This window comes from Equus asinus, chromosome 8 (genome assembly GCF_041296235.1).
Source record: "Equus asinus isolate D_3611 breed Donkey chromosome 8, EquAss-T2T_v2, whole genome shotgun sequence".
Taxonomy (NCBI): domain Eukaryota; kingdom Metazoa; phylum Chordata; class Mammalia; order Perissodactyla; family Equidae; genus Equus; species Equus asinus.
Window position 1 is genome coordinate 26,007,038 of NC_091797.1, and position 25,915 is coordinate 26,032,952.

The following is a 25,915-nucleotide window of genomic DNA, read 5'->3' on the forward strand; positions in this document are numbered from 1 at the left end:
AGAACGGACGCACGACCAGAGGCGTGAGGCCTAAGGAGAAAGAAACTCTATACCTCCTTCTCAACCTTCACTCTCAACACAACACGGAAATCTGCCCACCCAGCATTTCTCCTGGGAGGGAGTCCACCGCCCATCTGCAGAGCTAGTGAAAAATGCAGATCCCTGGACCTCAAGTGATTTGAAAGCTGAGCTTGCCTATAGGTAACTCTGCTAACACAATAATGGAGAACAAAGTCTCCACTCTGAGTCAAATGCATTGGCATTACAATCCCAGAGGTATGACGTTTACTATATAAGAAGAAACAGTTCTAGTTGTAGAATTGCCTAGAAGCACCATTAGGGGTTACCTACAATCCTGTGAGTCATAAGTCTGTGAAATTGCATGAGGTTGTTTCACAGTAAATACCTTTTTAAATTCATCTTCTTTATCGTTAACATCAACCTCAGTCACAGCATTAGGGTCATAGTCAGCGCTGTTGCCCTCTTCTGTTTCACTGCCAAAAGCAACATGTTTCCTCTGCTCTATAAAGACAAAACAAAAATATAACATTTAATGTTGAACATTTGCCTTACTCTACATGGCCAAACCTTCTTAGGAAACCCCTTCTTAAAAAGTTCTTAATTTAAAATGTGTTCCTGTAGGAATCATCTTGGAATTCAATTTAAATCACCCATCTCAATAGAATCATCATTCTACTAAGAAATATACTCCTTAAATACACTCTGTCTTAGTATATAGAAGTAAGAAACATTTTAAGAGGGTTTTATGTATTATCTAAGTATGTCTACCTTTTGAGTTTTCTAGCTTAATGAGCCGATATTTTTGTATTTTTGACATTTCTGACAAAAACTAATTAAACTATGTGGAAAAACTCCACGAGAAAGAAGACGTGCTATGGATACTTATTTAAGCTCCAAGTTTCTCAGCCTCAGCACTATCGACATTCTTGGCTGTTGGGGGCTGTCCTATGCATTGTAGGATGTTCAGCAGCATCTCTGGCCTCTATCCACTAGATGCCAGTAGCACCACCCAAAATGTGTCACCAAGGCGTGAAAACCAAAAATGTCTCCAGATGTTTAGAATGCAGTGCAAAGAAAAAAAAAAGAGAGACAGTTAACACAGCAGGACTGAGACGGTTATCCATAGAAAGGCCTGCTTGCGAGGGTGGTACCATCTGGGAACTTGGTTTTCAGGATTCCCACCATTCTCTAACTGATTTTTTAAAAGAAAGGCTCACTGTGCCCAGTTTGTGCAAATGATGCGGTAAATGCTGAACGCCTGCTTTCCTTCTGGGAGTCCGGAAATTTGGTACCTGCTAAGCAGAAGGAGGCTCCTTGAGAACATATCTGTAACTCTTGTAATTCAAACATCATAACTAACCAAATTACCTGGTATATGTTTTGCTGTTTTCCCGGTGTACTTAACTTCATAAATAGCCTCAAATATTGATATAAGTTCTCTAACGGCTTCTTCCACATGCTTACTTTTGTGGTTTAGAATATCAGCCCATTCTTTTGTGTATGTCTGTTAAGTAAAGAAATGACTATTAGTTTCCAGATACTTAAGAAATACTGTGAAACTTATTAAGATGACTTTAATTTATAAAACAATAATTAATGCCATTTGAAAACAGCTAGAGACAGTTACTAACAGTGTAATGTTTCAGAACTAAAACTGTCAATGGCTAAAGGTACAGCTGCTAAGGTCTAAGCAAAGAAAAAAAGAAGAAAGAAGAAAAACTTAAAGTCTTTGGCCTTTATCTGAGTCAATCACACATGGACATCTACATTCACATTTATGTGGTGAAAAGAAAGAAGGCTGAAGAAGTGCAGAGATGATGATGTCAAAAGTTGAAAATGAGAAGTGATTTAGAAAAGGACAATCCAAAGTGTTGCTTTGAGATTCAAACGAGATAAGGTTTTTAAGTGAGCATGGTGTTATATGCCAGGCATCAATTTAGGAGCTTTCTGTGTATTAACTCATTTCATTAAATGACAACAACAATAGGTAACATTATTGTCTCCATTTCACACACAAGAAAACTGAGGCTCAGAAAGAATAAGAAATTTGTCCGAGGTCACACAGTGAGTGATAAAAATAGAGGTTGAAACCAGCTTTGTCTGATTCTAAAAGCCTGTATTTTGCTGTCTGAACTTTTCCAACAAACAGCAAAGGCTTTAGGAAGAAGTTAAGAACTAGTTAAATTCAGAAAAGAAAAGTGGCTTACAAAATTGAATAGGCCTTTTGTCAAGTCCACAATATCCATACACTTTAGGAAAGAGAAGAGTAAATGGGAGCAGCCAGTTGGGCCTTCAAAAGCACTTCTGTGGAAGAGCCCGAGCCTGTCCACACAGAGCTCCCTCCAGACAGGCCTTGGGAGGGCCCACATTCCCTGTGTACTGTCCTCGTGTGGTCCTTCTTTAGCTACTGGATTGAAAGAGATACTTCTAAGTTTGTCGCTCCCACTTACAGCACCTCATCTGTATCTGAACCCACTCTCATCTTTTCTCAGTCTTCGGGGAAATTGTGTTCCTCCTCTTACCCAAAGACCTTCTCTGATTCTTCCCACCCCCGCCAACTCTTCTGACGTTGCTCCATCATTCATTCATTCCATCCTTTCTAATTTATCCAACGCAGTGTTAAACATTGGCATGACAATGGTGGCTGAGAGCCACTTCAGTCTAGCAGGGAAAACGAGTGTTAAGCAAGTGGACTCTTCCATCTGATGGTGGCAGACTGGACACATGTGTTTACATACACCACCACCCCACCCCACCCTGGTTGCTTTGAAATCCCCTAAGAAAGGAACTGACACTACTAGTTAGACATGACAGACTGAACACACGTTTATCTCGGCACTTCCCTGGTTTCTCCAGAAACCTCAACAAAACAACAGAGTAATCTTTTAAAAAGAACATGCCCACGAGAATAAATGGGAGGGTGCCACATAAATTCTTCTGTATGTCTCCAATACTATGTAATAATAAAGTTCAGGGGATTCCACAACAGGTGCTAGGACAAGTGAACAGCCACTTACAAAAGAATGAATTAGATGTTTTCCTTACACCATACACAAAAACTAACTCAAAATGAATCATAGACCTAAATGTAAGAGCTAAAACCGTAAAACTCTTGAAAGAAAATGTAGGCATAGAGATTCATGATCTTGGATTAGGCAAAGCTTTCTTAGATATGACACCAAAAGCAGAGCAACAAAAGGAAAAGAAGATAAATTGGACATCATCAAAATTAGAAACTTTTGGGCTTCAAAGGACACTGTTAAGAAGTGAAAAGACAACCCACAAAATGGGAGAAAAAATTAGCAAATCATATATCTGATAGGGGCTAGTATCTAAAACATATAAGGAACAATCAATTATGACTCAAAAGTAAAAAGACAAACCAAATTTAAAATGAGCAAAGGATCTAAATAAACATTTCTGAAGGAAGGTTTACAGAAGGTTAATAATAATAAGCATATGAAAAAATGCTCAACATCACTAGCCATTAGGGAAATGCAAATCAAAACCACAATGAGACACTACTTCACACCCACTAGGAAGGCTATAATCAGAAAGACAAATGGTAAGTGTTGGCAAGGATGTAGAGAAATTGGAACCCTCATACAATGCTGGTGGGAATTTAAAATAATGCAGCCATTTTGGGAAATAGTCTGACAGCTCTTCAAAAGGTTAAACCTGAGGTCAACATATGACCCAGCAATTCCACTCCTAGAGAAATGAAAACATGTCTTCACAAAAACTTATACATTTATGTTCATAGCAGCATTATTTGTAATGGCCAAAAAGCGGAAACAACCCAAACGTCCATCAACTGATGAATGGATAACAAAAATGTGCTATATTCATACAATGTATTATTATTCAGCAAAGAAAAGAAACGAAGTACTAATACTCAATGAACTTTGAAAACACTGTGCTAAGTGAAAAAAGCCACAAACAAAATACCACATATCACATTATACCATTTGTATGAAATGTCCAGAACAGGCAAATCTATAGAGGCGGAAAACAGACTAGTGGTTGCCAAGGCATTTCCTCTCAAGGCAATTTCCTGAGGGTTGAGAGGAAATGTGGAATGACCACTAGTGAGTATGGGATTTCTTTTGGGGTGATGAAATGTCCTGAAATTGTGGTGATGGTTGCACAACTCTGTGAAGACACTAAAACCACTGAAGTGCACAGTTTAAGTGGTTGAGTTGTATGGTATGTGAATTGTAACTCAAAGTTGTTAAAAATAATAATTAGTGCCAGAAATAATTTGAGCCAGGAATTTGGGAAAGAAAACGGAGATGGGAAATGAGAGATGGGAAAGTGAAGGCAGCATGTGTGGAAATTTGGAGAAGTTTGGTTGTAAATGAGAAGTGAAGGGAGATGTGGGAAGGTTTTTGTTTGTTGGCAAGAAAAAGGTGAGAGCATATTAGATTGCTGGTGGGACGGGTCCGGTGGGAGGAGAAAGTTGAAGACATAGAGGAGAGGGAAGAAGACTGGTGGAGTAAGTTTGCCAGGAAGGCAAGAAGGAGTGGGATCTAGAGCCCATTTGGAAGGTCTAGCTTTTGAAAAGAAGTAGGAGCTTTGTCCATGGAACCAGAAGGAAGGAAAAGTTGGATGCAGAAGCAGACAACAAAGCACCAAGAGCTCTGATTGTGAAAATTATTTACAAGACTTTAATTTAGAAAACTATAAATAATCCCTGTAACTCTGTCAATGCCATCTTGCAGACACTCCAGGTGCTGGTTACTCTCCATTTGCCCCCTGCCAACCCATTCTCAGCTCTTCTCTGCTCTGCTCTGTGCAGAGGTAAACTGCCCCCTGGGTTGCCTTATTCTCTGATTTCCGGTTAGGTCTGACCCAGTGGGAAGCACCAGCAGAAGCTGGGAGAGCTGGAGGAGAGAGAGGGTGGGGTGTTTCTTTCCCACCCCCTCCTTGCTTGGAGGCCGCATCTCTGATAGAGGCTGTCTCTTCACAAATTCACCTCCTACAGTATGAGCCCTTCCACATGGCTTCAACTTCTACTGGGCTCTGAAAGCACTCTTGCCTTCCCTGGTCCCTTCAGCCCCGGGCGGGTGATGACTTCCCACCATTGGGATTCCTGAGGTGTCTCACCTTGCTGGGATCTTCACTGGTGCTGTCCCATACACAATATCCCCAACTCCATCCTAGTGCCTAAACTCTGATCAAAGAACACTTGGAAAAAAATATATTCGACCCTTGCTGAATTGGATCATCCCAAATAATCCTGACAACTCATACTGCCATAAATGCCAAGGATAAGAAACTTGGATACACACATTCCACAGCAGAGAAACTTCCTGTGTCAGCTGCCAACCCAGCGGCCCAGCCATCTTCTTTTGTTCAACAAGTGGTATAATAATGCCACTGCAAAAATTGCCTCTATATCATGTCATTAACAGTTGAGGCCAAACAAACTAAAGCATCCTTTCCTGATAAGGACCCCATCTCTTCTTGGGAAGACTAGTCCTTGAAGATTAAGACCATACTCACAACTCAATGAACAACACACTGAAATACTGAGGGGAAGTCCAGGGACAGACTTTCTAGGGGTTTTTTCCCTATTTTTTATAATTGAGATATAATTCATACACCACAAAACTTATCCTTATAAAGTGTACAGTTCATTGGTTTTCAGTATTTTCACCGAGGTCTGCAACCATCACCGCTATCTAACTACAGAACATTTTCATCACCCCAAAAAAGAATCCCCAAACCCATTAGCAGTCGCTCCCCATTCCCCCATCTCCACAGCCCTGGCAACCACTAATCTATTTTCTCTTTCAATGGAGCCAAGTTGATTTTGTTGATATAATTTTGAATACCCTTTCATGTATTTACCAGTGTTTTCCTATCATAAGTTGGATCATAATATTTCCCTGATTTTCTATTCCATTTGTATATCTGTTCATATACAGATAAGTCAGTCAGGGTCCAGTCATGAAAACAGATGCCACACCAGCTATTTTAACAGTAACATCCACCCCTGGGGCGTGGGGGAGCACAAGGAGGAAGTTGGAGTTATTAGAACCTGGAGCTGACAAGTGAGGGAGGTGCCCGGCTGGTGCTGCTGCCTCAGGAGCTCAGAGGGTCCTCATGGTGCTGGTACCTCTGAGGGGCACACGAGGCTGGTACTGGAAGGGCTGGAAAAAGCTAGAGCCTGGGATTAACACCACTGTCAGGGTGAAGAGCTGTTGCCCATGTGACTGTGTCAGAAAGAGGAGGCAAAAGGGGAAAGAGCAAGTCCCTGCTCCCTCCTCCACCCCACTTCTAGCACATGATTGGCAACGCCTAAAAGGGAGCCAGCAGGCCAAGGAGAAATGCAGTTTGCAGAGTCCCAGCCCCAGCATCACAGAGCAGAAGGTCCAATTTGAAGCTGGCAGATGATAGCTTTTTAATAATTAACATAAGCTGTCCTAAAACCACAGTCCGATGCTCTAAGCCAAGGAACACTGCCCTGACTGCAAATAGCCTTGGTTCCCAAATACGGTCTGAAACCACTGGTTGGCCCAAACTAACCTCGTCCTTAAAAACTAGTGTTATGTATGGCATGTTTCCAAAACTGATTTCTGCCCAAAGTGTTACCTGACTTGCCCTGTCATTACCCATTTTATTCTGCCTTCACTATAATGCCCCACTTGATGATAGGTTTGCAGGAAGGCAGCCCACCTGTTACTAGAACTTAGATTCCTCTGGTGCGAGTGACTGGAGTATATTGATTGGCAAAGGCACTCTTCAAAATTCCTTCTCCTGTATCTTGACTTAGCATTGAGACATCACTTACCTCATAATAATAGCTTCTTCTGTTGTGCCATCAATGCAAACACCACATTCATACTCAGTCACCCTTAATCTATTCCAATTTCCTTCGTTTGTGTGATCAGTTCCTCTTTCTGGGCATATAAAAGTTCTTTGCTGGTGTGTTCAAAGTAAATTCTCTCGGTAGCATGAATTTCTCCCCACTGAGCAATTGATAGTGTCTGAACAGTTATAGGTACATATCAGTAGAAGATAGTTTTCCTTGTAAAGGGGACAAAAAGAAGGAAAGCAACAAAGCAACATAGGAATTTCCCTGCTCCTTTGCATTCTGTTCGTTTATAAGTGAGACTTAGTACGACGTGCATACAGCCAGATTGGAGGATGAGCGAGAAGAAAATGACAGGTGGGAAAATACCCCTTACCCCCGGGCAGGAAACAGGAGACTTCTTTGGAAAACTTCAATTGCTGAAAAAAGACCAGTATAGCATTTGAATGGCTCTCCCTCTGAGAATAATACGAAATCCAGGAAATAGAACAGACGGGGAGGGTCCCAGGTTAACAATTTTGCAGCTGACCTGGAGAGTAATCAACGCAGGTTGAAACAGGGATTCAGAGGGCTCTCAGGGGAGGTCTCTTGGGGGGAAAATAAGGGGGTCTCTCATATAATAGTGTATTTGAAAGAAAATGTGAAGAGAAAGACAATTAGAAACCCCAGTAAAAATTAAAAGTTGTATATGAGAAAAGATATATTACATGTACATTACGTGGTTTTGCATTGGCTAATATTTATATAGGCATAATAAAGTGTTGCTATTGACAGCTACTGTTTAACTAAAAGTGCTTTTATAACTATATTGAGAAGTCAAAGGAGGAGTGGTAGAGGATAGGGTCAAAGAGCTAAATGCTCACTTATTAAAGTAGGAAGATAATAATGTGCAAATTTGCCAACTCAAGAAATACTACCTATAGTATATTACTAAGGGATGCATAAATAATTCTATAATAGCTAAAAGTTAAAAATGAATACCTTTCCTAGCACGCAGATTGTGATCTCCAAATACCATTTCCCACTGGTAACATGGAAAGAAATGAGGGCTACCTGGAGAAATGGGTGATCTCAGATCTGGGCAAGAAATGCACAAGATGAACCTAAGATTCCTATAGTTCCAGAAAGCAAGGAAGCTTTCAAAGACTTCTGGAATCATATCAAAAACATAAAAGCCAGCCTGAAAGATTACTGGACAAAGATGGGAAAATTTAACCATCAAAAAGAATCATGACTGTAATAGACTGAATCCTTCAAGTATTTAAAAATCCATAGATTCATAATGATATTTAAACAATTTAAAACTCAATGGTCATTTTATAAGTTGCTAGTGAGCCAACTCATTATTCTGAAAAGTTTTCTGTACAAATGCTATTTCAGAATAACCAACCAGTTAATGAGGGACATTTCTTCTTTATAGAAATATTTTATTCATAAATACTAAAATTAGAATATCAACATTTGGCAACCTCAAATAAAATAATGGCTCTAGGCAACAATAAGCAAGGGCTGCTAAATCTTTAGGTGAAACCTTTAGATGAAAGGTTGGTGGAAGACTATACTGATGGATAAAGCTGACTGCCCTCTGAACCTATTGATCAATCTTCTTAACACTAAAAGGGAAACAATCTGATATTATGTGCCTCCTGATGTAACAGGAAATACATAGTATCACCTCTGAACTAGTCTGTCAGAAAAAGAACAAGAAATTGAACCTGAACTAAATCAAGCCTTTAGATCGAATTAAAATTTACAGGAAATTCAGGGGATAGAGGAATATGTTAACATTTTAAATCACACTACTAGGATGCAATCAGCAAAATATAGAATATGGAAAATTCCACAGAGCAAATGATCCCATTTCTTCAACAAATAAAGAGCCTTAAAAGAAGGAAAGTCACAAAGGACTTGAATAGACTTTCTTTTCTCCAAAGAAAATATACAAATCACCAATAAGCACATAAAAAGATGCTCAATATCAGCAGTCATCAGGAAAATGCAAATCAAAACCACGAGATACCACTTCACACTCATTAGGACGGCTACTATGAAAATTCTTTTTAATTAAAAAAATTTTTAATTTAATTTTTTTTATTTTAAATTAACAAGTGTCAGCAAACATGTGGAAAAATTGGAACCCTTGGGCACTGCTAATGGGAATGTAAAAGATGCCGCCACCGTGGAAAAAAGTTTGATGATTCCTCAAAAAGTTAAACATAGAATTACCATATGATCCAGCAATTCCATGCTAGATATATACCCAAAGGAATTGAAAGTAGGGACTCAAACAGATAATTACACACTAATATTCATAGTAGCATTATTCACAATAGCTAAAAGGTGGTAAGAACCCAAATATCCATCAACAGATGAATGGACAAACAAAATGTGGCATATCTATACAATAGAACATTACTCAGCCATAAAAAGGAATGAAATTCAGATACACATTACAATATGGATGAACCTTGAAAACATAACGTTAAGTGAAATAAGCAAGACACAAAAGGACAAGTATTGTATCATTCCACTTATATGAGGTACCGAGAATAGGCTAATTCATACAGACAGAAAGTAGAATAGGGGTTATCGGGAGCTGGGGGAAGGGAGGACTCGGGAACTACTGTTTAATGGGTACAGAGTTTCTGTTTGGAATGATGAAACTGTTCTGGAAATAGATAGCGGTGATGGTCACACAACGTTTTGAATGTACTTAATGCCTCTGAACTGTACACTTTAAAATGGTTAAAATCGCAAATTTTATGTTATATATATTTTGCTACAATAAAAAACATTGCAAGCAAAAAAACAGGAGGGATGGTAAAAAGAACCTTAAGAGACACATCAATCAAATGCAATACATGCAATATGTGAACCCATTTGGCTCCTAATTCAAACAGACCACCTTTAAAAAGACATTTTCTATGAAAGCTATACATATGCATGACCTACGATCCAGTAATTTCACTTGTAGGTATATACCCACCAAAATAAGTGCTTAGGTCCACAAAAAAAGAAAAAGAACAAGAATGCTCAGTGTACTATCAAAAGCTATAAACTATCCAAATGCCCTCAACAGTAGAATAGATAAATTGTAATAAATTCCTACAATGGAATACGATACAGTAATGAGAATGAAAGAACTACTGCTCCACACAACTGCACAGATGAATCTCACAGACCTGATACTGAGCAAAATACGCCAGGCATGAAGAACATGTGCTGCATGCCTCCATTTATACGAAATTCAAACACAGACAAAACTAACATACAGTGATAGAAGTCACAATGGTGATTACTTCTGGGGAGTGACTACTGCCTGGAAAGGAGCACGAGGGAACCATTTGTGGTAAGGAAGCGTTCTCTATCTTGATCTTGGAGATGGTTACAAGGGTGTGTCAAATGTAAACATTCTTTGAATGGTGCACTTATGATTTGCACACTTTGCTGTATACACATTATATCACAATAAAAAAGAAAAAGACATCAGCCTAACGTGAAAAGCAAGCTTTCCCCAACCTCCAGGTACTGCCTCTCATGAGAGGACGGGCCACAACAGCAGTAACGACAGTGAGCTGTGGTGGTGGTGGTAGTGGCAGCTGGGATGGTGGTGGCCATGTTAGAAGAAAAAGAAAAGTAAGCTGAAGTCACAGCTTCTATGGGGGGTTTTTTTCCATAACCAAAATACCAAATAAGGCCTTGGATCCCTCACAAGGGTAGGAGGCTGGACCTGAGACCTCCCATCCCCTTTCCTGACATAGCATCAGGCAAATCAATGGCTGTAGTCTCAAGGAAAGTTGACTGTCTTGGTTGAGGCTCTGAGGTGGAGGGCCAAATTCTCCCCTGGGAATTTACAACCACTAGCTTACCCTCAGACAGGGTCTTGAGTTTATACTACCTTGTAGTTGGGAAAATTCTATCATCTGGGAAACTAACATACAGTTGTCCTGAGTTGGTAAAACTCCTAGGTACCACATAGGAGCAAATAAAAATGGACAGGTTCTCAACCAAACAGACATGCGTGCATTGGCTCTCAATCCAAAATATTAAAAACACAAAGAAATAAGTCACCTGAGCAAGAGTTGGCAGAAATAACAAAGAGCAGAATCAGACCCTCCAATTTCTTCAGATAATAGAATTGTTATAAAATATATTTTAAATGACTAAATAAAAAATAGAATCATAAACAAGAGAAAGGAACAAGAGTATATAAAAAGACCAGATATATTTGTAAAAGAACAAAAAATAACTTCCAGAAATAGATGAGTAAATTCAGGTAAATAGAAAACACACAGTAAGAGGGTAGAGAATAGAAGTATACCCAAATATATTGACAGAATAATTGTATATAGACTAAAATTTTCAGTTTAAAAAAAAAAAAAAAACAGAGACTTTTCAGAGTTAGATTAAAAGCAAAATCCAGGGGGCCGGCCCCATGGCCAAGAGGTTAAGTTCGCGCACTCCACTTCAGCGGCCCAGGATTTCACCCATTTGGATCCTGGGCGCGGGCACGGCACCGGTTGTCAGGCCACGCTGAGACGGCATCCCACACGCCACAACTAGAAGGACCCACAACTAGAACATACAACTGTGTACCGGGGTAATCTGGGGAGAAAATGCAAAAAAAAAAAAAAAAAAGATTGGCAATAGTTGTTAGCTCAGGTGCCAATCTTTAAAAAAAAAAAAAAATCCAGTTAAATTTTCTTTATAAGAGAAAACCTAAAATAGGAGAACCCAGAAAGGTTGAAAATAACAGAATAGAAAAAGATATACCTGGAAAATAATAACCTAAAAAAACTGGCGTGGGGCTGGCCCCGTGGCCGAGTGGTTAAGTTCGCGCGCTCCGCTGCAGGCGGCCCAGTGTTTCGTTGGTTCGAATCCTGGGCGCGGACATGGCACTGCTCATCAGACCACGCTGAGGCAGCGTCCCACATGCCACAACTAGAAGGACCCACAACGAAGAATACACAACTATGTACCGGGGGGCTTTGGGGAGAAAAAGGAAAAAATAAAATCTTTAAAAAAAAAAAAGAAAGCTGGCGTAACTAAAATTAATATCAAACAAAATAGACTTCAAGGATAAAAAGCTTAATAATGTTAAAAGGAACAAATAGCCAGGAAGATATAATCATTCTAAACTTGCATGCTCCAAGAACAGGATGTTAAAATGGGTCGTTTAGTATTGTTTCCATTGCAGCCAAGGCCCCAATACTGAAAACAAATGATTTTAAGATCCTACAAGGGGGGAAGGAGGCAGTTCTTAAAAGGTAGCGGGGGAGGCAAGCCTCAGCCCATTGCCCACCTTGAAGCTATAGAAGAGAAGCTTGATCATTGGTAGAGATTTGGTAGAAATAAGTGTAGTGAACTTCAAAAGAACTACTCAGAGACCTTGACCCACGTCCTCTAGAATTGAGGGGTGGAGAGGGTGACCCATGCCTTAGTCCCGAGGCAAGAGGCTGGCTGGCTACCCTAACCGCTAAAGGCAAGAAGCGGTGTCCCGAGAAGAAGCAGCTGAATTTCCAAAGAAAGAGGAGCAAAGGCATCTGTCTCCCATGGGCCAGACTGGATCCCTTGAGATGGAGCCACCCTTGGTTGTCTTGAAAAGGACACTAGCAAGGTGACGGAAACCACCAGAGTAGGTGTAGCTGAAGCACAAGGCAGGCAAGAAAGAAAAAAAGAATTCAGTTCAAGACATAAAGTGTGTGCTTTTGAGAGTGCTTTTGTGGTATAGGCCAGCCCTCAAAAACGATTAGACAGGGTTCCTGTCTTTGTGCTTTCCAGCCAATGGAGGACAAATAGGTACTCAAATAATTTCAATTTAATGCGATGCTGAGGAGGTTAGGTTTTATCCTGTAGGACTGGACGCCACTGCTATTGAAGGATTGAAGCTGGGGGGTTTCACAATCAGATTTGGCGGCAATGTGGAGGATGGATATGATGGGGCCAAATCTGGAGGCAGAGAGACCAGTTGGATCAAACCATCGACTGCTAAACTCAAAATGAGCCCTAGGGGCCTCACCTAAGAAAGGAGTAGTAGATGTGGAAAAGAAGAGTCAACTCAAGCAAAACCTGAGTAAGAGGCAAAGCCTGCCTAAGCCTTAAGACTGACTGGGTTTAGGAAATGAGAATGAGGAAAGGAGTCCAAATGACTCCCAGATTTCTGGGTGACTTAAAGGGAAAGTAAGTGGTAGTTAAAACCATGAGAATAGACGATGTTGCCCTGGGAGCATGCACAGAGAAAGAAGAGCAGTGAACCACTGACGGAACCCCCGGGAACTCCAGCATGAGGAGACATCAGCAAGATAATGTCTAGGGCATGGCCATGGGCTTGAGCTGTTGAAGCCTTGTGAGTCTTCTGAGCTGAAGACATCTGAAAAAGCTAGAATACGTAAATGCTACTGACACAGATTTCCTCTTTTAGGTAAACTCGCATTTTAGGTTTATGAGCTAGAATCTCTATGATTAAAATATCACACACAAATCATACCTCATTGAGCGTCAACATATCTTCTACTTTGGTCGCTCGACCTTCAGGCAGGGAAATTAACACCGTTTTGGCTATCTCCTTTAGAACTGTATCGATATGCATTTCACACAAGTCACTGACCTATCAACAAGGAAAAAATGTGGAAGAAAACTCTTCTTTCATCCAAAATGTACTTGAGTTATCAATTAATTTAGAGGACTACATCTGGAAACTTGCATCCTAAGCTAAGCGTAATTTGGTGGAAATTTTAGGAGTACGTCGGCAAAGAAAGCTTACATGGATCTAAAGTTTTATTGAGCAGCAACGTGTGCCATAACAGCATATGTGTTATCTCCTTGAATCCTCATTCCAGCCCATGAACCATTACAATCCCAGTTTCACAGCTAAAGAAACCAAGGCTCAGAGAAGTAATCTGTGGAGGAACACACAGCTGCTAAAAGGTAGAGAATCATACCTAGGTCCATCTAACTTCCAAGCCTCTGAGTTTTGTCTGTTACATCATGCTGCCACCACAGACAGACTAGCACATCTAAAAAGATATGCATCTTCTATGCAGCAGAAGTCAGAAATCAACGGACAGTCTCCAGTTAGATGACCGCCTCTTCTAATTAATATTAGATGTATTAATGTTAATACTTAAGCATGCCATTCTGCCATCTTCCAGAGTCTACAATTGTCTTATTTTCTAAACTACACTGTGGAGTTGAACTACCATTTTAACATATTAAAGGCTAGGTAATTCAGAGACAAGAACAAGGCAACCCTAAATGAACAGGCCCCAAAGAAGTTAAAGAAACACAAAGCATTATTTTTTTTTAACTTAATGGATGTCCTTTTAGGTAAAAGTCATAGATAATTAGAGCCATCATAGATAATCAAACTATTACTTATAGCCTGCGTATTAGTGTAGGCAGTTTTAAAAAATTTATTTATCATACCTTCTTTAAAAGTTGATTGAACATATTCAAAACTGAGTCAACTTCTTGAAAGAAGCTTTCTAGTGTTAAAGATGACCATGTTAATATTGTGAGCCCTTGTCGCAACACAGACTCCACCTAGAAAAAGAAAAAACATAATAGTTTCCTTTATTAATAGGAGCATCTGCATTTATTAAAAAGAAGGCTTTCTTTTATTACCTGGAAATATTATAGGTTATGTTTCCTTAATTATATTTCCCTTCCATTATACCTAGTAAAGGTGACTTTTTGTTTTTAATCATCTTTGGCTGTCCATGAAGCAATCATGGATTCTCAGAAAGTGCTCATTATTTAGATTTAGTTGTTTTTCAAAGGCAACAAAACTTAGACAAGAAATCATTCCGTAGGAAAAATAGAGCTATAAAGTTGAAGTGGAAAGATAGAGGGTCTAGGCAAGAATAGATGTTTTAAAATCCATAATCTATAGAACTGGAATCTAATTTTAAACAACAGGGAAATGAATATAAATCTTCAATATTACTAACCTTTTTCATTTTAGGGGTCATCAGATTGACAAACACAGAAGGCACTTCCTGACATAACTCATCATAATACTGCAGAAGGCCCTGTTAAAAGTCAAAAAGGCATGTTTTACTTTAATTTATTTTAAAGCAACAGTCATACTTTGATTCATACCAGGAAGGTTTCATTATACCTGTTTCCTCATAGTCCTGCCAAGAGGGAGGCTGCTCATTTAAATTTATACTAATTTACCGTAAATTACCTGAGCATCTCCCTTAAATAGAGAGTCAATGGAGCTTTCTAGATCTGCTCTTTTCATACTTATTATTTAATTGCCTTTCTAGATTTATGCTATTTTCAAAAGTTTGGATAATTATCTTTTCATGATGTCTGCACTATGCATGTTTCCCCCTTCTGTTCCTTGTCTTCCATCATATTAAAGCATACTTATCACTGATGTGACATTTGTTTTCTTGAATCAAAATAAACATACAGGGGGTAGGCCCAGTGGTCTCGTGGTTAAGTTTGGCGCATTCCACTTGGGCAGCCCAGGTTCGGTTCCTGGACACAGATCTATACACTCATCAGCCATGCTCTGGCGGCAACCCATGAACAAAAAATAGATAAAGATTGGCCACAGATGTTAGCTCAGGGAAAATCTTCCTCAGCAAACAAATAAATAAATAAATAAAATGTACATATAATCAGAATTAATAAGCTTTTCTATTTACTTTTAGATATTTTTAGAGATGAACCACAATGATCAATTTTTTTTTTCCTGAGGAAGATTGGCCCTGAGCTAATATCTTTTGCCAGTCTTCCTCTTTTTTTTCCTTGAGGAAGATTGGCCCTGAGCTAACATTTGTGCCAATCTTCCACTATTTTCTATGTGGGATGCCCCCACAGCATGGCTTGATGAGCAGTGTTAGGTCCTCATCAGGGATCCGAATCTGTGAACCCTGGGCTGCCATAGCAGATTGCATGAATTTAACCACTATGCCACTCGGCCAGCCCTATGAGGATCAATTTTTGACCATTTTGTAATTTATTGCACTATGTGATAGGAGATGTGGATTCAAATTAATTCTTCCCCAAATTAATTAATATTAAACTGTTTCAGTGTTTACTTAATAGTTTCAAAGTTATTAATTCCTTTCCTCCTTTTCTGTTACTTTTCTGTAGTTGAACTTTTATGTGTACTTGACACTTGTCAAAGGACTTCGACTTTCATAATATCAATCAATACTATCTAAAATCCTGTAAAATGCAATGCAAGTGACATTAACTTCAATTTAAAACAGTACATTGACCACAGCCAACATCATACTCAACGGACAAAAACTGAAACCCATTCCTCTCAGAACAGGAACAAGACAAGGTGCCCACTTTCACCACTCTTATTCAACATAGTACTGGAGGTTTTGGCCAGAGCAATTTGGCAGGAAAAAGAAATAAAAGGAATCCAAATAGGCAATGAAGAAGTAAAACTCTCGCTGTTTGCAGACGACATGATCTTATATATAGAAAACCCCAAAGAATCCATAGAAAAACTATTAGAAACAATCAACAACTACAGCAAAGTTGCAGGGTATAAAATCAACATACATAAATCAGTAGCATTTCTATATGCTAACAATGAACTAACAGAAAAAGATCTCAAGAACTCAATCCCATTCACGATCGCAACGAAAAGAATAAAATACCTTGGGATAAATTTAACCAAGGAAGTGAAGGATCTATACAACGAAAACTACAAGACCTTCTTGAAAGAAATCGAAGATGACATAAAGAGATGGAAAGACATTCCATGCACACGGATTGGAAGAATAAACATAGTTAAAATGTCCATACTACCTAAAGCAATATACAGATTCAACGCTATCCCAATCAGAATTCCAATGTCATTCTTTACAGAAATTGAACAAAGAATCCTAAAATTCATATGGGGCAACAAAAGACCCCGAATTGCTAAAGCAATCCTGAGAAAGAAGAACAAAGCTGGAGGCATCACAATCCCTGACTTCAAAACATACTACAAAGCTACAGTAATCAAAACAGCATGGTACTGGTACAAAAACAGATGCACAGATCAATGGAACAAAATTGAAAGCCCAGAAATAAAACCACACATCTATGGACAGCTAATCTTTGACAAAGGAGCTGAGGGCCTACAATGGAGGAAAGAAAGTCTCTTCAACTAATGGTGCTGGGAAAACTGGACAGCCACATGTAAAAGAATGAAAATCAACCATTCTTTTTCACCATTTACTAAAATAAACTCAAAATGGATCAAAGACCTAAAGATTAGGCCTGAAACAATAAGTCTTCTAGAAGAGAATATTGGCAGTACACTCTTTGGCATCAGCTTCAACAGAATCTTTTTGGACACGATAACCCCTCACATGAGGGAAACAATAGAAAGAATAAACAAATGGGACTTCATCAGACTAAAGAGCTTCTTCAAGGCAAGGGAAAACAGGATTGAAACAAAAAAACAGCCCACTAATTGGGAAAAAATATTCACAAGTTATTTATCCGACAAAGGATTAATCTCCATAATATACAAAGAACTCACACAACTCAGCAATAAAAAATCAAACAACCCAATTACAAAATGGGCAGGGGACATGCACAGACATTTCTCCAAAGAAGATATACGGATGGCCAATAGACACATGAAAAGATGCTCATCATCACTAATCATCAGGGAAATGCAAATCAAAACTACACTAAGATATCACCTTACACCTGTTAGAATGGCAAAAATATCCAAAACCAAGAGTGACAAATGTTGGAGAGGCTGTGGAGAAAAACGAACACTCATACACTGTTGGTGGGAATGCAAACTAGTGCAGCCACTAGGGAAAACAGTATGGAGATTCCTCAAAAAGTTGAGAATAGAAATACCTTATGACCCAGCCATCCCACTACTGGGTATCTATCCCAAGAACCTGAAATCAGCAATTCCAAAAGTTCCATGCACCCCTATGTTCATCGCAGCATTATTCACAATAGCCAAGTCATGGAACCAACCTAAGTGCCCAGCAACTGATGATTGGATAAAGATGTGGTATATATATACACTGGAATACTAGTCAGCCATAAAAAGGACAAAGTCGTCCCATTCACAACAACATGGATAGACCTTGAGGGTATTATGTTGAGTGAAATAAGCCAGACAGAGAAAGACGAACTCTGTATGACTCCACTCATAGGTCCTCAATTCTCCAGAGTGACAACTTGTTGTTAGTGCTGTCGAGTCAGTTCTGACTCCTAGCGATTCTGTGGACAGCAGAGCAGAACCCTGCCCAGTCTTTTTGCACCAGCCTCTCACCTTCCGGTGCGATATCAGACAATGCTTTGCTGCTATTCAAGGGTTTTCATGGCCAATTTTTCACAAGTGGGTGGCCAGGTCTTTCTTCCTAGTGTGAAACCTCTCCCCTATAGGTGACCCTGCTGGTATGTGAAATCCTGGTGCGATAGCTTTCAGCATCACAACAACATGCAGTTGCCACAGTGTGACAACTAACAGACAGGTGGTATGCTTCCCTGACTGGAAAACAAACCTGGGTGGCAGTGGTGAGAGCACCAAATCTTAACCACTAGACCACCAGGACTAAAGTCACAACTAGGTACAAAAACCTAGGGCTTTTGATGCTGAAGCCAAAGTTTCCACCAAAAAGCTTCTTCTGAGTTTTTTGCATACATAGATAACAATTAAATACTATTCTGGTAAGAGCTAAAACCATTAAAGTCTTAGAAGAAGGCATATGCATGAATCTTTGGGATCTTGGATTGGGCAAAGATTTCTTAGATATGGCATTAAAAACACAAGGGACAAAAGAAAAAGTAGATCAATTGGACTTCATCAAAATTTAAAATGTTTGTGCTTCAAAGTGCACTATCAAGAAAATGAAAAGACAACCCACAGAATAGGAGAAAATATTTGCAAATCATATATATGATAAGGGATTTGTATCCAGAGTGTATGAAGAATTCTTACAACTCAATAATAAAGAGACAAATAATTCAATTAAAAATGGGTAAAGGATTTGAATAGACATTCCTCCAAACATTTACCAATGGCCAATATGCACATGAAAAGATGCTCAACATTATTAGCCATGAGGAAAACGCAAATCAAAGCCACACAGAAATACTACTTCAGAATCCAATTTATATTTAAATGAAAAAGACAGATAATAACCAGTGTTGACAAGGATGTAGAGGAATTGGAACCCTCATACACTTAATCTATAAAATTACATTATTAAGAATATTTTTTAAAATTTGCTATTCATCATTGCCATTATCCAGAAGTCTAAATCTGATTTCTGATAATCTTTTCCAATTCTGCTTTCCAACTCCAATCTCTCCCTTTGTTTGCACATCAGTATTTCAATGCTATCAAGAATCAACAATGGAAGAGAACAGACAGACCAGAAATCAACCCATGCATATGTGGTCAATTAACTTACAAAGGAGCAAGAATATACAAAGGAGCCAAAAATATACAACAGTGAAAGAACAGTCTCTTCAATAAATGGTGTTGGAAAAACTGGACAGCCACATGCAAAAGAATGAAACTGGACATCTATCTTATGCCATACAGAAAAATCAACTCAAAATAGATTAAAGACTTGGGACTGGCCCAGAGGCGTAGTGGCTGAGTTGGTGCACTCTGCTTCTGCAGTCCAGGGTTCACAGGTTTGGATCCCGGGTACAGACCTAGCACCACTCATCAAGCCATGCTGTGGCAGCATCCCACATAAAATAGAGGAAGATTGGCACAGATGTTAGCTCAGCAACAGTCTTCCTCAAGCAAAAAGAGGAAGATTAGCAACAGACGTTAGCTCAGGGCCAATCTTTCTTGCAAAAAAAAAAAAACAGTAATAAAACAAAGACTTAAATTTAAGACCTGAAACCTAAAACTCCTAGAGGAAAACACAGGGGGTAAGTTCCTTGACATCCATCTTGGTAATGATTTTTTGGATTTAACACCAAAAGCACAAGCAACAAAAGCAAAAATAAACAAATAGGACTACAAACTAAAAAGCTTCTGCACAGCAAAGCAAATCACCAACAAAATGAAAAGGCAACCTATCAAATGGGAGAAAATATTTACAAGTCATATATCTAATAAGGGGTTAATATCCAAAATATAGAAAGAACTCACACAACTCAATAGCAAACAAACAAAAAATATGATTAAAACATGAGCAAGGAACAAAATAGACATTTTTCCAAGAAGAGATACAAATGGCCCATAGGAACAAGAAAAGATGCTCAACATCACTAAGCATCAGGGAAATGCAAATCAAAACCACAATGAGATATCACCTCACACCTGTGATGATAGAATGGCTCTCATCAAAAAGACAAAAAGTAACAAGTGTTGATAACCATGTAGAGAAAAGGAAACTCTTCTCCACTGTTGATGGGAATGTAAATTGGTGCAACCATTATGGAGATTCCTGAAAAAATTAAAAATAGAACTACCACACGATCTAGCAATCCCACTTCTGGATAGATACTCAGAAGAAACGAAATCAAGATTTTGAAGAGACATTTGCATGCCCACGTTCATTGCAGCATTATTCACAATAGCCAAGATATGGAAACAACCTAAGTGTCTGTGAATGGATGAATCAATAAAGAAGATGTGATATATACACACAATGGAATATTATTCAGCCATGAGAAAGAAGGCCATCCTGCCATTTGTGACAACATGGATGGACCTTGAAGGCATTATGCTAAGTGAAATAAGTCAGACAGAGAAAGGCAAATACTGTATGATGTCACTTATATGTGGAATCTGAAAAAGCCAAACTCATAAAAAGAGAGAGTAGAAAAGTGGTTGCCAGGGGCTGGGAAATGGGGGACGTAGAGAGAGGTTGGTAAAGGGGAACAAACTTTCAGCTACAAGATGAGTAAGGTCTGAGAATCTAATGTACAACATGGTGACTATAGTTGATAACACTGTTTCGTATAAATGAAATTTGCTGAGAGAGTAGAACTTTAATGTTCTCACCAAAATATACATATAAATATGTGACGTGATGGATGTGTTAATTAACTAGATGGGAGGCATCCTTTAACAATGTATATGTGTATCAAATCATCATGATGTGCGCTTTAAATAGCTTACAATTTCATTTGTCAATTATACCTCAATAAAGCTGAAAAAAATAAAAAGAATCAACATAGCAACAAATTTCCCCTCAAGGCCACGTCAGCACAACTGCAGTGACATATTTTGCTTTTACAAAAAAGAAAACAAACAAAAACTCCTTCAAAAACAATTAGAAAATATAATCTATCTTACCTGCAAATACAATTTGTCTGCTTTCAATTTACTTTCCAGTTTTAGCAATCTCTTTGCCTCTTCTGGTACATCCAGCTTCATTTTTAGCATGCATTTAGTTTCCCGAGCAACTTCCAAAATTTTGGGGTCAAAATTAACCAGCAACTTCCCTGTTTCTGGATGTCGTACAAAAAGTGTGGCTTGTAAAGCTACAAATAAATGATTGTTGACATTACTTATTCTGAATTTCTTTTCTGCTTCCAGCCTTGTTTACATGCCTGTCTTCCCCTTGGACTACTGACTCCTTAAGAACAGAACAATAGTTTCGACATTGTTTGAGTATCTGGCACATGGTCAGCACTCAAAACTTAGATAAATGAATGCAGAGTGTCTGCAAAGCCATAAATCAGATCCAGAGAGATAAAAATGGACCAAGAACGGAGAGCCTTTGTGCTCTGAACTGCAATACTTTTCTGAGTGAGTCTAAGGCAGCTATATTACAATGTTAGTTTATTTTTATAAATTGTGATTTAACCCCTGGGAGAGAACCAGAAGATGTGCACAATGACAAAATATGACACATCTCACAGATTTCAAACCTTTCTCCACGCCTAACCCTCAAACTGGCTTCTTTAAGGAGGGTTATATGAGTTAAATCTCCACTCTGAATTTCTGAGAACTATGCTCAATATAAGAAATGAGAAATATTTGCTAAACACCATTAAGTGTGAACTCCTAGAATGTAGAGGGTTTTTTACACTACATCTGAACTACTACATGAACACCATTCATATAAATAGGCATTTTCAGATACGCTTTTTATTATGAATTAGAATACATAATCCCAGTTAGTGCCTTAGAGTGTTAGCCTAACATGAGTTACTTCTAAAGTCATAATAATAACACACTTATAGACTAGTAAGTGCTAGCTTGACTTACATCTTGTATTAACACCACCACTAACGGGAAGTTCACCTGTATCTTCCAAGCCTCATATTACTCCATAGAATGTGGCTGCGTCAAATTTCTAGTACAATAGTCTGTATAGCCCTTTGAAGTTAGTTGACTTATACTCATCAGATAAAATTAGTCTTGATGTGGTTCTTAATGATGCTAGTTTCATGAAGACTTCAACTAAAATATCCAATTCATTTGGAATCTTTTTAAAATTTGGCTAGAAATCATTTATTCTCCTGAGTAAATTCCAAAATAACCTTTGAACATTCGTTTAATACAATCTGTCTTCCTTAAGGCTGTACTGAGTGCTCTTGAAAGGACAAAACGGCCAGACCGCTAAGAATAACGACAACCAGGAAATCTGCTCCAGGACTGAGCGAGTGTTTCATTCCAGGCCACTCATCATCAGAGGAACTTCATAGAGCAACCAACTAAAAAAGGCCAATACGAGGTCCCAAATCGTTATTCCGAGTTCCTATACAGTTAAATACAGTCACATCAATATAACAACAAGAAGCCTTCCAGAGCATTTCCACTGGCCTCTGTTCACATGAAAGGCAGATTTGAATCCTGGCTCTGCCACTTCCTAGCTGTGTGATCTTGGGAAAGTCACTAAACCTCTCAGTACCTCAGATTCCTCATCTGCGAAATGAGGATAATAATAGTTCCTTGTAGGGTTGGCATGCAGATTAAAGGAAGTTGTATACGTGAAGTGCTTAGACAAAACCTGGCATATGATAAGCACTATGTAAATATTAGCTATGACTGCTATTGAAAGGATATAAAGATGAAAGTACATCGAGAGTATCCTTGGAATGCGTAGGGCAGATAAGACAGATCTATAAAGCAATAAGTGTCATGATAAAGAACTGCAGATAAAGTGTATGGAGGAGTCTGGAGGAGGAAGACATTATTACCTGCCACAAAGAATAAGGAAGGGCTTTATGGAACAGGTGACTGTTCAACTTATTTTTGAACACATGCAGATAAGAGGAAAAGTCAGCAAGAGCAAAAAAAAAAAAGAGTAGAAAAGTGCACGGTATTATAGAAGCAGAATAGCACATGCTCCAGCTTTCAGTTGTAAAAATTCTCTTTTGCCCTCTTCCATAATGTGAATTTTAACCTTGTCTTGATGCTCCTTTGAGAGTGTTGCTCCATTAGCAGGCTTTCATTAGGATCCATAGAATCCTGCCATACACATTACCCAGAAACAGCTGGCCTGATACAAGTGGCCTATTAAAGGTTTAACTAAGGTGCCATTTGGGGAAGACACTGCAGGGTTGGGGCCCTGTCCTCCAAGATGCAGTGAATCCATGGCCTGTATACAATGCTGTGTCCCCAGCAGCTAAAATATATGGGTCTGGAACCAAGAGGCAGCAGTAGGAGAAATCCCTCCCACCATCATTCCCAGTGACCAACCGCAGAATTTGTGCTTTCTGTCCCTCAATCCTGTGTTCTGCTGATCCTGCCATGGGAGGGAGAAAACTTTCTCCCAGGGAACACAGTCAGGGTTCCACCACGGTTACAGATAAGAGCTTAGGGTCCAGATGGGACAAAGTGGGAACCTGAATGGACCAACAATTGAGCCCATACAATGACAACATCCCAGGGGATGCCAGCATGGATGGAGATGGCTTAGGACCATTCATTCCCCACCTCTCACTTAACTCTGCCCAACATCCCTCAGAGGTACTTAGACACTGCCCTAATACTCTTAATTTACTGGAGCTCAAAATTGAAATTAAATTCAGTTATAGGGGAAAAAAAAGAAAGAAAGGGAGGGAGGAAGAAAGGAGGAAGGAAAAAAAGGGAAAGGAGGGATGGAGAGAGGGAGGATGGAAGACAAGCAATCTGCGATTCTTTCTCCCCTGACTGGGACTAAGATTTGAATCTACAACACGACAAAACCGAACATGAAAACTCTCCTACATCTGTGGAGTACTACGTATAGAGAGTCTTGACATTTACTTTTAAATACTGTTTTTCAGAAGAAAGTCATAGTCTGAGTATATCATGGCAATTTTTGTTTATAAAATTAGAATATTATTAACAGCTGTAAAAAAAAATAAATAATGGTATCATCTCCAAGTCTAGATTTTTAACCATCATAAGATTATATACAGGGAACATAAAAACCTTTGCAGAACCATGAACCCTTTCAAAATCCCCTAAGATCCCCTCTGGGCAGCATTGCATAGTCCTATACACACCGTACTGTAACTGCGAGACCTCTCTGACCCAGGCTGTGTGATAGACCACCTCGAATTCCACCAGAACATAGGAAATTTTGTTATACTGACGAATGACAGCTTTACCTTCCACACTGGATAAGATTTCTGAGTTTTTCTGTTTTTTAAGGAAAAAAAAAAAAGATCTGTGTTTAAAAGACTGCTGATTGTTTTCATATCCAAACCATAAAGCTGTTGATATTTAAAATGACAACAAATAATTATGCTACCAATTTAGATTTTGCCTCAGAGTAAAATAGATGAGGAAAGCCATACAGGCCAGAGATGGAAGTAAGGAAACATGTTCAGCAGAAAGGGAAAATTGGAAAAGGAAATAAAGAATTTAAAAGGAAGTCTCCAGGCCTAAGCCAACCCCAGGCATTGAGAGTCTTGACCTCCAATTCTCTATTCCCTCCCCATTTTTCTGGACAAGATAAAACAGACTGATTTTCCTTGAACTGTGGATATCAGGGCAAATTCCTAAATCCCAGCACTAAAAAAATTAGCTGTATATCAAAGGACAAAAACCAAATTTCTTCACATAAAAATGGAAAGTTCGTGTTCTGATTCACGTATATGAAAAACAGGGCAATCTGCTCTGCCACTGCAGAGTCGATCAGCAATCGAGCCCCAATCCTGGCCTCTTTTCTAAGACCAGGGTTTTAACTTCTTTTTTTTTTTTTTTTAATATTGAGAACAATAGAAGAAATGATAGCAGTCAAACAGAAACAACAAAAATGTAATATTTAATAATGCCTAAATAATAAAATCACTTGCAAGACTATTGTTTGGTGGCTATTTTGTTCTATATTTAGGCATAAGACACAACACCAAGCAAACCAACTCTGCTTTGCTACTCTGCCTCTGAAAAAACAAAACAGAAGAGAAATCAAAGAGAAGACAAACTGGCCATTTCAGAATGCCAACAGAGCCTAAGAGTATCCTGGTGTTCGTCAGAAATCTAATAAGCTCAGGGACACAGAGAATGAATGTACTCTATTATCCTCTGCTGTGGTCTGTTCTCCATTCAGGAACGTCCTCTCTGCGGGTCTCTTCACCTTCACTAATATATATCAGTGACTCATCTGTTCACACAGAGACGTGAGCTTCAACACTAGGCCTGTACTTTGTTTTCAAAACAATCATTTTTTAAAAGCTTTTATAAAGTGTCCTGCATTATTAAAAGTCATAAAGTTATAAGACTCACCCCCATAGAGATAACTATAATTAAACGGGCTTATCTACCAAACATGAAAGAATTGGCTTAGTCTCACTCAAGCATATTTATGAACTAAACTTTCTTCGCCCAGTGAAAGAATTAGCTCTAACTACTTTATTGAACATGGATATTATAGGATAAAATATATTTCTTGTCCTAAAAACCATCATAATCCACATACTGTAAATTTAACTATCTATCAGCTTACAAAGAAATAGTCGATGGGCTCACTTATCCGGCGATAGAGCTGCCTCACCCAAAGTATTTTTCCTGCTATAGGGGGCATGTTGCGAGCAAGAGGGGGGTCATCTTTCTGAGAATGATAAAGCTGTAATTAAAGAGCTAGCATTAATGTTTGAAATTCAATACAATGGAAAAGGCAAAAAATACACAGCTATATTTGTATTGATGTCTTATCATTATTTACGTTTTATACACAG

The 25,915-nt window shown here is 38.8% G+C and overlaps 1 protein-coding gene across 2 annotated transcripts in view; it reads right to left on the reverse strand.

Moving 5' to 3' along the window:
• Positions 1-25,915, reverse strand: part of DNAH8 (dynein axonemal heavy chain 8) — a 263,980-nt gene that overhangs the window by 203,774 nt on the left and 34,291 nt on the right. For both annotated transcript variants that reach the window (XM_070514986.1, XM_070514987.1), the window contains exons 12-19: positions 25,684-25,803; positions 24,239-24,374; positions 21,093-21,280; positions 14,788-14,868; positions 14,264-14,380; positions 13,326-13,445; positions 1,390-1,525; positions 407-522 (exon numbers count right to left, since the gene is read on the reverse strand). In XM_070514986.1, the coding sequence (XP_070371087.1) occupies positions 407-522; positions 1,390-1,525; positions 13,326-13,445; positions 14,264-14,380; positions 14,788-14,868; positions 21,093-21,280; positions 24,239-24,374; positions 25,684-25,803 (1,014 nt within the window). The remainder of the gene's footprint in view (positions 1-406; positions 523-1,389; positions 1,526-13,325; positions 13,446-14,263; positions 14,381-14,787; positions 14,869-21,092; positions 21,281-24,238; positions 24,375-25,683; positions 25,804-25,915) is intronic.